The sequence below is a fragment of the Pseudopipra pipra genome, chromosome 1 (assembly GCF_036250125.1).
Source record: "Pseudopipra pipra isolate bDixPip1 chromosome 1, bDixPip1.hap1, whole genome shotgun sequence".
Taxonomy (NCBI): domain Eukaryota; kingdom Metazoa; phylum Chordata; class Aves; order Passeriformes; family Pipridae; genus Pseudopipra; species Pseudopipra pipra.
This window is the reverse complement of record NC_087549.1, coordinates 21,903,157-21,917,176: the sequence shown is the minus strand read 5'-3', so window position 1 is coordinate 21,917,176 and position 14,020 is coordinate 21,903,157. Positions and strand designations below refer to the sequence as shown.

The 14,020-nt window shown below is 35.9% G+C and overlaps 1 protein-coding gene across 2 annotated transcripts in view; it reads left to right on the top strand.

The window, feature by feature from the left end:
• Nucleotides 1-14,020, top strand: part of VPS13B (vacuolar protein sorting 13 homolog B) — a 425,569-nt gene that overhangs the window by 118,536 nt on the left and 293,013 nt on the right. For both annotated transcript variants that reach the window (XM_064647722.1, XM_064647715.1), the window contains exons 18-19: nucleotides 7,997-8,131; nucleotides 8,943-9,116. In XM_064647722.1, coding sequence (XP_064503792.1) covers nucleotides 7,997-8,131; nucleotides 8,943-9,116 — 309 coding nt within the window. The remainder of the gene's footprint in view (nucleotides 1-7,996; nucleotides 8,132-8,942; nucleotides 9,117-14,020) is intronic.

Below are 14,020 nucleotides of genomic sequence, written 5' to 3'. Positions count from 1 at the left end.
GGTCTACTGTTTGAGCTGCTACGATTTTTCCCTCAAGTTGCTGAGGCAGAGCTGTTCCCACCTTGTTCCCCTGCTCTCACAGCACCTCAGGCACCAGCTCTTGTGCCTATGCCAACTCCAGTGCAGTTTTTTGCAGCAGATTTCTTTCACAGAATGATTGCTCCTAGTGAAGTTCACAGCTTCCATCACCACACTCCCTGTCTTTTCTGTCCTGAAAACACTTATCAAATAGTACATAATAGTAGTTGAAATAAATATTACTTGTTAATAATCACACGTGAAACTTAGCAGTCAGTGTGCAACTCTTGCCAGTTGCTGGCCAGTTGTGCTCCAGTCAGTGTTAGTACCATTGCAGGTGAAAACAGCACACTGGGAGTTTTGGTAGGTCTATAAGGAAATATCTGTATTACTAGAAGGGAAGAATGATAAAATCCTAGTTAATTAGTTAATTGGTGAAGATGTTATCTTCACTGACATCACCTCCAGCTGTGCTGTAAAGAGCACCTGGAGAAGGGTGTTGGGTCATCCCATCACATCTTTTGGTGAACTTGGCAGTGTTAGGTTTGCAGTTGGACTCAATCATAGAATCATAGAATCATAGAATCGATTGGGTTGGAAAAGACCTCCAAGATCATCGAGTCCAACCCTTGGTCCAAATCCAGTCCATTTACTAGATCATGGCACTCAGTGCCACGTCCAATCTGCGTTTAAAAATCTCCAGGGATGGTGAATCCACCACCTCTCTGGGCAGCCCATTCCAATGCCTGATCACTCTCTCTGTAAAGAATTTTCTCCTGATATCCAACTTAAATTTCCCCTGGCGCAGCTTAAGCCCGTGCCCCCTTGTCCTATTGCTGAGTGCCTGAGAGAAGAGACCAACCCCCACCTGGCCAGAACTTCCCTTCAGGTAGTTATAGACGGTGATGAGGTCACCTCTGAGCCTCCTCTTCTCCAGGCTAAACAACCCCAGCTCCCTCAGCCTCTCCCCATAGGACTTATGCTCCAGTCCCTTCACCAGCCTTGTTGCTTTTCTCTGGACCCGCTCCAGCACCTCAGTATCCTTTCTGAACTGAGGGGCCCAGAACTGAGCACAATACTCAAGGTGTGGCCTCACCAACGCAGAGTACAGGGGAAGGATCACTTCCCTGCTCCTGCTGGCCACGCTATTTTTGATACAGGACAAGATCCCATTGGCCTTCTTGGCCACCTGGGCACACTGTTGGCTCATGTTGAGCTTCCTGTCAATTTGAAGGCCATTGTGTAGGAAGTCTTGAAATAGGAATGTAACAACAGGGTTTTACCTGTTTTAAGTGACTCTCCCTGTAGATGAAATGCTGCTGTTATTTAGCAAGCTGGGAAATACTTTGCAATATGTAAATCTCTTTTAATAATGGCAGTCCTACATCTGGTTTAGTGTTCAGGCAATGGAGAAGCCTTAGTTTGTTTACAGACAGTTTGAGGATTAGAGTGGTTGGTTAGAGAGATTTTGATATTGATCTCCAAGGTGAAGACCAGTGTATGACTGGCTGTGTGCTTGGCCCTGAAATCTGCCTGTGAAAATACTGAAACTGTGTTAAGAGGTTGATTTCTACTGTATGTGCACATATGTGTGGGTTTTGCAGCTTATGTTCTGATGAAGAGAATGGTAGATACTTACATTGATAACTATTTTATCACTGTTGCCCAAGAGCAAAACAGCTTGACCTTTTTTAGAGTATTTCACACTGTCACTGAATTTCACCTTTTCATGCATTTACTTTTTCTTTTAATACTATGGTGGAAGAGAAATGAAAGCAGAGCTATTTTTTAGGACAGATTTCTTTTATGTGTGGAACTATGGCACAAGAAGCTTAAGACAGTAGAAAATCTGTCTAGTTCGCCATGCATTGGAGGCAAGACAAGTCCACCGTAATCCTTTTGTTATTGCCGTGTTAAGTCTTGGGAGTGGGTGAGGATGAAACAATAATTTCTTAGAATAGACGTATGTAGACTAAAAACAGGTTGACACAGTTACTAGAAAATAAGGAACTATAATAATCAGAATAGGAGTTGTGATGGTAAATAAAGCTGAGTTAGAAAAAACCCCTGAACAACTGTCCCTTGAAGTTCCTTCAGATAAGCTGCCTGAATTACTGGTTTGAAGAAGAAAGAAAATACTAGCCTGTGAGTGTCTGTGTTAGGGTTGCAAAATATGATCTGTAGACTATGGTGATAGATTAAAAATGTGCAATTGTGAACACAGTAAAGATGCTTGAGGAAGTTCATCACAAAGATTTAATTTTACTATGAAAGAAACTGAGAAAGTACTTATAACCTAGCTTCTACATTTTAGAAAAATCTCTTTTTCTCTGTTTTCCAGTTTAAAAAAAAGAGGGGGGGGACCCCAAAAACACAAACTCCCAGTTTATTCTCTTCAGGTGATGTGTATGAGGAAGCAGAATGATCGAAAGAGATAAGTTCCTGTGCCACTGCGTTGCTTTTATTGCATTGAGGAATATGAAAGCTTATGCTCCTCTAATGCTTTGAACGTGAGAAGTAGGACTGGTGCCAGTTAGAGCTGGTCTTTCTGGCTTCTGTTACATTCTTATTATAAGGAGGAAAGAATTAAGTTTGGTTTTGTCTTCAAGTTCCTCAGAGGTGCCATCTCTCTAACCAAGTTCAGTACTGACTTTCAGAAGTTCTCACTGATGTACTCCTTAAGCGGAGACTGAACACAAATGGGTATTGGGAGAGAAATGAGGTTTTTCTAATGCTTCAATTTGTTTACTGGCTTTTTTGTGTTAGTCATGCAAAACCTAAATATATGTTTCTGTGAAAATAATTTGACATTTTTTGTCTTGATTCCAGTAAGACTTAGGCCTAAATGTTATTTCATTTGGTTAATAGCTCCTTACTTTTATTCATGGGTTGATCTTTTTACTGAGTTTGCAATCATTTTGAGAAGTATGTGATGGTCTTTTACTATAGCATGTTGCCAAGCCATAGTTTATTGGTACTTAATGCTTTAAATATTGAAATTTTTCCTTCTGAGGCCATAACTTAAATATGGGGACAATTCATGTGGAGTCGCTTCTAGAAGTTTTAGTCATGCTTTATTCATTTCCTATTTCATATTTTTAACTTCTCTCTTTTATGATTTTTCTAAAGAGTTATTTATTGTATTTTGGGGATTTGGCAGCACACGGTCCTGACTGTTGTCCTCAGAATCAGTAACATACCTCTTTTGCTGGTTTCTTGTCTTTTGTTATTGATCAGTTTAGATTTTGTCTCTTTGTTTGCTGGTAATCATTGCAAATTCACCTTATCATGAACAGATTGGCAGATGTGTAGGTCATTGGGAAAATCACTAATTGGGTAATGTTTTTAAACAGGTCTTAAATTAAAGGATTGTTCAGCATTAATAGGTTTGTTAACAGAAATCCTGGGCTGATCTATAAAGACACAGTTGTGACCTGCCTTTAGGTATTTGATTCCCCTCTGCTTGTGCATAGAATTCTCCTCAAATCTTCGTTCACTAAGCCTAGCCATGATGATGATGATGATGATGATGATGGTGATGACATAGAATGACATGAAATGCAGGAACTTAGGGCAAGCTATGTGGCTAGGTTATGTACACGGAACAGACCAAAGCTGACCATAATCAGAAAAGCTGGGAGTAGGATGTGAATATCTGATTGAAGGTGTGGGAGAGCCTTCCTCATCTTTTTGTGTTTCTGGAACAGAATGGCTCTTCAGGGTTATTGTGCACAAGGTTTAAATTATTAAGGTTGAGTAGATTTTAAGTTGGAAAACCTTTCTGCCTATTTTTGGCTTCTGCAGTACAAAAAGAACAGCTTTCTAGATATTTTGTGATGTGTTTTATTCTATGTGTCTGAATCAAGTGAAACAGGCTATGTTTGATCCCCAAGTATAAACACGGTTTATATATATTTATATAAACATATACCAATATTTTACATATATTTATATAAATGGATTTAGATTTTTATATATAAATTTATATTTATACTGGGAAGGAAACACTTGATTTGTATTGCAAATCATTCTACAATGGGCAAGATGTTTCCAGTAAAAAAATTGCACATTTAGAAAATTGTAATTTTTATCTGGAATCAGCAATGGGTTGTATTTAATGGAGACACACATATGTATATCTCTCACTCTCACTCTCTCATTCTCCATAAAGTCTTTAATTACCCTGTTCCTGTTGAAAATACTAAATTAATTGGAGAAAATTTGAGTTGTACTAAAAAATAAACATGGCTGCCCCGTTCTCCAGTTTTGATTCCACTGAGCAGCCAAGTCAAGTAACTCACAGTGGTGTTTCCCGAAGAGTGAAGACAGTACAAATTCTAGTCTCTTGTCTTGCATCTTGGGAATAAGCCTTTCTCACGCTTCATGTGCAGGACGTTGAATTTGCATAATGTTGCTGTTGGCAGTGATAGATTTGGTTTTCCTAGTTCCTCTTCAAATTCATGCTCAACGTCTAAATTAAAATGTTGGTATGTTTGTCTCCATACTAAATTTGAGTTAGTACTTGAAGGCATAAAGCATTTCTTATCTAGGAGTTTGAACATCTTCCTGCTTTTAATCCCTTGAAATGGCACTACTTCTAAAAAGTTAATAAACATTGAGGGGAGGGAAAGAAGCCCTAGTCTTTGCTCACTTAAACATTTGTTTGCTGAAATAGGTGTTTAAGGAATATTTAATTATGTTTACAATTGTTGAGACTTTGATTTTATGATCATATTATTATGATTAAAGAAATAATAAGGGAGAATATTTGGGAAAAACTATAGTTACAGGGTAGGAAAGTACAGATAGTCAGAGGTGTAGTGAGGAAACAAGGCTTCTTTCTTCTCTATAGAGCAGCTTGCCAATTTGACAAATTTATGAGGGATGATTCATAATTTCCAAAAATTTTCAGAGACTGAAGAAAATGTGCTCCTATATTAAACCTACTAATTATAAATGGTTCACCAACAGTCTTTAAACTTTCTGTGCTTTGAAAAAGGTACTTGTACATTGGCAAGGGAAATGACATTAGGTTCAGGTGATTTTTGTCTTTGTGATGAAAGTCGTTAGGTATCTTAAGCTCCTTACTGTAGACTCTGAATAAGATTTCAGTAATTAATAAATGTATTTTCTGAGTATCCTTCAGTCCAGAGCTGTGAAACTTGAGAAAAATTCTTTTTTTCTTGCAACTTCTCCTTGATTATTGTAGAGTGTGGTGGTTATCAGGTGTTAAAGCTGGTTGCCATTTGACATCAAAGCAACGTAGTAGAAAAGGAGGGGCATGATTATACTGTCTTTTCCTAATGCTTTTGTATTTTGTTTTCATGCAGTTGAAAACAATGGAGGAAGTGTTCATCCTATCCCTGTAATAGATGTTCCAGAAAAAAATTGCTTATTACAGTTAGTTCTTCATGTGCTTTCCCAGCTTCCCCAGCAGTTACATCCCTAACTGCTGGCTGGGTGAAAAGCAGGGCACTGGCTCTTTTGAGCTGTGCTTTGCTGGCGGTCATGAATATGATGACTGGTCCATTAACAGGAAAAATGTATCTACATTTTCATAAATATTGTAGAAAATAAATGTCTTTGATAACGCTGTCATATCTTGCTGAAATTCAATGAATCCAGAAGTTATTTGGTGAGGGAATAGAAGTGAACAGAAAACCAGAAACAAATAGGGAACACAATCATGTTAAACTTCATTCCTTGTTTTCAAATAGGATACTAAAACAGAACATAAGTTACACACGTAACTAACATGGAATATTTTAGGCTCAATGCAGAGAAGTTGTCCAGGGTAGTGCATTTAAAAGTGGACTCCATTATGGGAATTATTTAGTTTTAAAAATACTTAGTCTTGCACAGTGAAGCGAAATGTATCAGACATACCACCTTGTATTTTCAGGCAAAAAAGAGTTGCTGAAAGATGGAAACAGCAAGAAGCTACCAGTTTTGAGAGGACTTAAAAGATGGGGGTCAAAATATGAACTCGGTTTGATTTGGTTTATTGTAATATTGGCTGCTACTAACAGTATTTTATAAACTTTGTTTTGGAATAGGCAGAAAATGGAGAAAACCTTTTTTTCTCCTTTTCCTTTTTTTCCTCTTTTCTTTTTTTTTCCTTCTTTCTTCTTCTTCTTTTCTTTTTAATTTTTTTAAAAACAATGACCTCTATTTGCACAAGTTTATAGGAAGTATGAGAAGGCAGAAATGCCTGCAGATCCCCTATCTGCTTTTGACAAATTCATGTGTTGTGTCAGATACCATCCTTTAGATCAAATGAGATTTTCAGCTTTAAAAGAGGCTTACCCTGAGCAAGAATGGGAACGAGGGTCTATTCACAAGACTAAAACTGATCTTTTAGACTGAGAACCAATGGAGTGTTGTAAAGGAAGGCATACAAATGGGTTTCAGTGAGCATTCTTTCAGCCTGAAGCCTTCCTGAATCACAAATTAGGAAAAGGCTGGACATGCCTTGAAGACAATTTTGATAAGAAAGTATGCATAGAACGTGGAACCTACTTGCAGACAGCATTGTGCTTTACTAAGTGCTGTGTGTCCCTTCATATGCTGCTTCTTTCTTCATGTCTTGGAAAGTACTTTTTATTCAAAATTTATTTTAATGTCTTACCAGAAAAAAGCTTAAATATATGTCAAGAAGACTGCTTGCTAAATGACTGTATGTGCACTACCAAATACTCTTCAATGTTTAGGAGCTGAAATAGTCACTAAGCACAATTACCAAGTTTAATCTGAAACTTTTTGTTTCCTGTAATTTTTTTAGGATTTTTCCCTAGTTAATATATGTTAAAGGTTTTTCTTTTGGTTAAGTCTTTGAGATATTTTGCAAAAAACTAATTAATTCATTCTGTAGATAATATTTTAAGTTTCTTTAATGTGTGTAACTATCATGAAATATGTATCAAAATGCTTTAATTTTTTACCCGATATTCCATAATGCTTTCCTTGCATAATTACGAACTTTGGAACAAATTCTATGTCACATATGCGAGGAAATGGTTCCATAATTATACTAATGTTTGCATAATTAACAAGCTGCTTGCCAATTTTAACTGACAAATTCCAAGTCACTTCTGCAAGAGGGGAAAAAAGCATAAAAAAGGTAACTTCTGTTAGTTTTCCCTCTCATACTTCTTACAGGTGTTGAAACTATTTATTTCTAATTTGCAAGTAAATTTATGTGTTTTTTTCTGATAGGCAGAGCTGTAGAAAATAGGAGGGCTGGCTTCCTCCACCTATGCTCTGGGGCTGTTTTGGGGGCCTGCCCTTGAGCTCTGCCAACATATCTCAGTCCTGGCTTTTAGATCCCCTGCTGCTTCTGCTGCGGTTCTCAGCAGCTCTTCAGAAGTGGCTGCCAATAGCACCGATTTCTTCCAAGTGGTGTAGTAGTTTTCTGGTGCTTACAAATGGGCGCTGAGGAAAGACCACCAAAACTTATTTCCACTTGTGACCTAAGGCAAGGTTTGAACTCCAGTTTCCTCTGAAAAATGGCAAGTGTGCTGTTGGCCTTCTGTACTGTTCAGCTGCATGGATTTAATGCTTTACATTGCTACTGAGTAAAATGCTGTTGTCTAATTTAAAGCTGAAAACACTTAGTCATTTTAAGATCCTGAAATGAAATGGTCGTAATAAAAACGTGGAGAATAGTTGACATGGCACTTATAAAGTGAAAACAAAAGTGTATGTGTGTATGTATACCTATTTGTTATTCCAGTTTCTAAGTGGCTTTGTGTATTTTCCTCACAGTATCTATATATATTTCATGCATAACTGTTTGTATTAAAAAGCCCATACGCAGCATTCTCTCACTTTCATTTAAAAACTGTGAATCACAACAAAAGTGCTGTAAGAACATCTAAGGTAGATAATTAAAATATAATTAAGTTTAAATGCCTTGGTGAAGGAATATAAAAATATTTAAATTCAACAGGCTAGTACATTTGCAGTTTTCTTTTATTAGGTGTGAAATCTAAGAATCCCCTGCCAACTCTTGAGGGCTCAATCCAGAATGTTGAATTGAAGTACTGCAGCACATCATTGGTCAAATGTGCCTCTGGGACCATGGGATCAATAAAAATTTGTGCCAAAGCCCCAGGTATGTGCAGCTGGACCATGTAAAACTTTATTGCCTGTATAGGAGAATTGGCCTTGCTTTTTACAAGGAGAGTTACTGAAACAAGAATTTACTCATTGTTCCTATGAATCAGAGAGGGTTTTTTGTATTCTGTTTTGGTTTTTTTTTTATTATTATTAAGTATGTCATGATGATCCAGCCTTGCCCCAGAACAGTCAATTTTTACATTAAATAAAAAATATTTTTTTTTCTGCAGAGACAAACATTAATCTAAAAGCACTCAAGAAATGGGAAAACCAGAGAATAGTTGCACTTGGCTTTATTCTTAGCATAATTTTCATGTTGATTGTTTAATGTCTCATTTTCCATTAAGAATACAAGTATGTATTTTGCTTGTGAAGTTTTAGAGGGCTTTGTGGTAACTATGTTTTTATTTCTTTAATAGAATTTTTCTTGAAGAGCATGCATGAACTTATCAACATCTATGATGCCTTCATATATAAAGGCAACTAATATCAAGAACATAAAAAATTTAGTGTATTTAAACATTACCATGAACTCAATTTAAATATATTATTAATAAAAAAATGTAAAGGAAATTACTGTTTTAAAGATAATTGATTATTTTATTTGAAATCCTCCTGGATGTCAAGGCATTTACAGGATAAACATTAAGTTGTTCAGTAGTTTATATGATACTGCTCTTTCAATTTCCTCTTTTAATTCTATACTCAAATGTTAATAGCTGTTCTCTTTGGACTAGTGAATGTTTATGTGTTGAAAATTTATCTTGTTATACTAAAAGCTGTAAGAAGTCTAATCTTTATCTTAGGTGATGGTGGAAAAGAGAAGCTGATTCCTTTAATTCAAGGACCTTCTGACACCAGAGACTTACACAGCAGTAAATGGCTCAATGAGAGTAGAAAGCCAGAATCTCTTTTAGCTCCAGATTTGGTAGCCTTTACAATCCAAATTCCACAGTATATGGACTACTGCCATAATTCTGGTAAGTGCAAAACTCTTGTTAAGCTGATATCACATCACATTTTTCCTATCCAATGTAATTTTCAAAAGAGGGGCTTGATATAAAATGTGCCAAATGTCAAAGTATCTTTTACACATACTGCACACATTATAACTTTAGCTCACTGTGAGACAAAAAAACTAAGAGCTGCATTTTGATGTATGTCTTCTTCAATAAGGAATGCTTCATTGACTTTGGTTGCCTTTTAAACTATTTATATGGAAACTTTTGTAAACTTGGAGGTTGTGGGGGAGGGGGGAGCAGGATCCATGTTGAAAATATTAGCTCTAGTCTTTCTTCCTGGTTGAGCTTCTTATACAGAAGTTGACATACCGAATTCAAAACGATTCTTATAAATTTGCAGCATAATTTATTATTAAGAATTTGTTTATCATAAAATTTGTTAAAAATAAAAAAGATATTTTTAAAGTGCTACAGGGCACACATCTGACCTCATCAAATTTGGTGTTATGGTGGATTTAGATGAGAAGTTAATAATTTTGGAGAGTTGCTTGGATAAATTAAAGGGTGTTGTTGACTTTGTGGGCATAAATTCTTTTACCTGACATTCTTATGGTTTCAAGTGATCTTTAAAGAAAACATTAGTCTAAGCAACACCGACCATTTTGAAATGTGTCTAAAGTTATTTAAAATAACTCTCATATGGTTTGTGAAATATACATGGAAATATGGTTTGCTGTCAGTATGGTGATTGTTACAAATCATGCTTTTGTGTTTTTCAAAGCTTATTCTGTTGCCACGCTAATCAATGGAATCAAATGGGGAGGGGGGGAACAAACCCCAAAAGTATCAAGGTTAAGGAAAGCAAAAGAATTAGCTGACCCAATATTATGAAACACAGACATAACTTGAACAGTGTGCTTTTTTCTCTATTTTTTTCATCTGTAATGGTTGTTGAATGTCATTAGTCTGAAAAGTAACAGTTAATTTATTACCGTCATTGTAATTTTTATGAGCATATGTAAGCAACACTTGATTCTTATGCAGAGTAAATATTTGTAAGCACTGTGCACTCCAGCAGTTGTTAGGTTATTTTTTCAGTAACTGTACTTGTATGTTTCTTGGAGAGTATCATGTTGGAAATGATTACAGCAGTGTTTTTGTAATAATTATCTTCAGTTCCTGCCCCTAAAACATTGCCAAAAAACAGTTCATGATTCAACAGTGTCTGAATTACTCAGATCCATTTTGAAACAGAAGTTAAAATCTCTTGCACCTGTTGTCTCTCTTAAATACCTTTTAAATGTTCATAATAACAATATTTATTGCTATTGTTAATTGTTGCATTTCTTGCCTTTTTCAGTTAAATTTTCTGATTTTTGTCTTAGAATATTAACTACATTTTAAAGGATCTGTGGATACCTACCTATACTGTAGAATGACTGCTTTTGTTATAGGTCACAGGGTACATTTTAGCTCGTCAGTCTTATGAATAGTCTAATTAGATAGTGGAGAGACCTTGATAGGTTGTGACAGGAGGTGCCAATGAGAATTAAGGCACTGACAAATGTAGTGCTGGCAGACTTACATGCAGGGACTCTGAGAGGCAGAACATAGGTTTTGTAATAGACTGGTGTCTGTGGTACCTGTATTGTAGAAGAATGGAGATGCATTACAAATGTGAAGATCTTAGAGTTGAAAATTTACTGGACACATCACCCACCCCTTCAGTGTGTCAGGAAAGTTGTGTTGATCCCATGTACTCAATGACATTCGCTAACATGCATGTTCAGACTCTAGCTCTGCTCCTCTAGATCTGTAAGGTGGCACCTGTGTCTGGTGACAAATGAGGGGGAAAAGCTGACTGATTTGCTAAACTTTGGTCCCAGTCAACAGGAAGAGTGGCATGCTGCAAATGATTTTTCTTTTAAACATAAATTAAACCAGGAAACATTAATGTTTCAGTTATTTCAGGTTCTATACAAAGGATCAGGGAGTTAAAAGCTTTTGCTTTCAAATACACTTGCTGAAGAAGCTGGGCAATTTAATACAAGAGATATCACTATTCTTTTTGTTATGACTGTGAAAATTACATGTAGGAAAAACAGGAGGTGCTTTGAGAGCATAAAAATGCTGTTGCTGTCAGGTGCAGTCACTTCTGGGAGTTCAAAAAGCTATACTGGATAATTTCACAGCAAAAAGTCATGCCTCAGGAATACAAGGGTTTAGAGCTGTACTACTGAAGGTGATTGTACAGTACTGACATTGTGCTGTTTGTGAAATTTTTCCTAAAAATGTTGTCTGGAATACGAATTTGGACTAATTAATTTATTAAGTTGACTAGTAAACAACTTGGTCAAAAATCAAAGCACCTGTTTGGATATAAAATGCTAAGGAGGAGACTGTGCAAATGGCAATGGTTTTCTTGAATAAATCAGGGCATATTTACCTTGGGAACAGGCAGGGGGCTATTCCTCCTCCTTTCTTTGTTGAGTCAGTAACTGTAAACTGTCTTGTATACACTTGAATCATATGATCCAGGGTGATCAGGATGTTGGGCAAATTCCTTTTACTGCTTACCTGTATATATATATATATATCCCTGAGGATATATTTAAAATTTAAGGGAAGTATTTAGGGACAAAGAATGTAAACATGATTTTGTTTAATCCTTAAATACAAGTCTGAGTTCTGATTTTAATTTTGGCTATTTTGTTGTATGAAAAGCTGTCCCAGGTATCTCTGTGCATAGTTGTAAAAACCAGTTGATATGCTACCCAGTCTTTAAACTGCAGCATCTAAAATAAATACAAGAGAGGAGATTATTCCATTACTCCAGGGCTTGGGGAGGTCTTCTTACTCTTTCTCTGAAATAACCGTGGCTTTATTAACCCTGGAGCAAGCTGCAGACCTTGTTTGTTTCACCTGGCCTTTGAGAGAAGAGGGAGATTTCAAAATGAATGCTGGTGTTAGTATTTAATTATGACCAGCTGTTGAATAGATGGGGTGAGCTGATTACGCTCTATTTGGTTTGCCATGTTGAATAATTGGGAGTGCGTGCACAGCCAGTGTATGGACAGCTTTATTACATATAAATCAAGAGGAACTAAAATAAAAAATACAATTAATAAAGTTTTCTTTGACATCAGTAATGCAGCAGTGAAATAAGAGAGTAAAGAGAAGTACTGTATCACCTGTATTCCTGTTATGCTGTGGAGCATAGCAAGACTGGGGAGGCTTTTCTGGTTTGTCAAAGCTGCATGAAGACCGAAGAGCAAATATTTAATCTTATAAAAGTTGGTATTTCATGTTTAAGTGATAAGTTCCTCAAATGTCCAAAAACTTTCGGATTTTTTTTCTCCTCTGTCAATGTTTTATAATATAGATGAGATCACTCCATTCACCCCCTTCTCCCAACAAGGGAAAAAAATAACTGAAGAAATCATATCTTCAAATACCAAAAAATTGTCGTAAAAGTAGGGACGTAAACTTTTTATCATAAACCATCTGATTTTTATGTGTTAGAACCTACTTGAAAGGAGGTGAGAGATTTTTACATATGTTTGGCTTTATGCATATAAATCTACATATGCCCCCAACTTCCAGTTTTTGCAGTTAAAAAAGCCTGTCATTAACATATTTTTTTATTTAGTTTTGCCTGCTTGGACTTGTGATACTACAAAGTCTGGATTTTGAAGCTGGAACAATATATTTTAAGTCCTCAGTTCAAATTTAAATGAATACTTGTACAAGTAAATAAATTTTAAAGAAAAAAAACTTATAAAAGAGAATTCATAGACTAATTTGAAGTATCTTGGAAGTTTTAACACAATGAACGAATAAAAATGCCTACTATATTGGAGTAATTAAAGACAATTCACATTTGTGGTTTGGACATAAATGTGTAAAAATTATACCCATCTATCTTATTACATTTCCTTTTCTCTCCCTGAGGATTTCACTATGTACTTTATCTGTAATTGTTGCCAGTTTTCTATCAAGTTCCCACTGGGCTTCTGGTGCAAAAAATCTTATCCTCTCGATGACAGAGCTTGCCTGAATGATTTCATGCTCTTAGCATTTTTGTTCACGGGAATTAGGGGCAGAATGTAACTGCAGCTGAACACAGCATCTATTTTTGTAATTTTGAAGTTTAGGCTCTGTTATTGGAACTAAATGAAGAGATGCAGGTGTTCTCCAGTTCAAGTCCTTTGGGATTTTTTGATGGTAGATGCTTGAAAAGAAAATGCATGTGTTTCCAGAGTCAAACAGCAGCTGTGGACAAGGATTTATGTTTTTCTCAGAACTTTGGGATTTCAAAATGTTACATTTAATCACATGCACAGAAAGGAGAGCAAATGTTAAAGATGTTGCATATAAAACTAGGAGACTGATCTTTTTACCATACCAACTAGCTGTGGGAATAGAGGAACAAAGTGATCTTTAATCTTAATATGCACAATTTCAAAAGGATTATGATAGTTGCCAGGACTCTGGTCTTTTGAGAACTGTGCTCTTGCAGTGCACAACATTTGTATCCTCTTAATTGCTTTCAAAATCTGGCTTATTCTCATATTTTGCCTTGGAAAAATATGAATACTAATAGTATAAGTTACTGAAAACACAGTATTCATGTAGTCTCATTTTTGAGTAGAGTGGATTTAAATTCAATTAAGTAAACATTTTTAGAAGAAATTTTCTGGTAATATCCTATGGTTTTCAAAATTTGATTAAAAATAGCAGTTCAACTGCCTGAACTGTGAGGCTAAATTTAGAAGTTTTGTCTTTGATAGAACTTGTGGGCAAAAGTATTTCGTGGTAATGCAATTTCTCCCTCCCTTTCTCTCTCATGATTTTTAAATTAGTTGATTGTAGCACACACAATGTTGGAGAACTTAACTTTATCCGCAGTTCAAAGAAGGGCA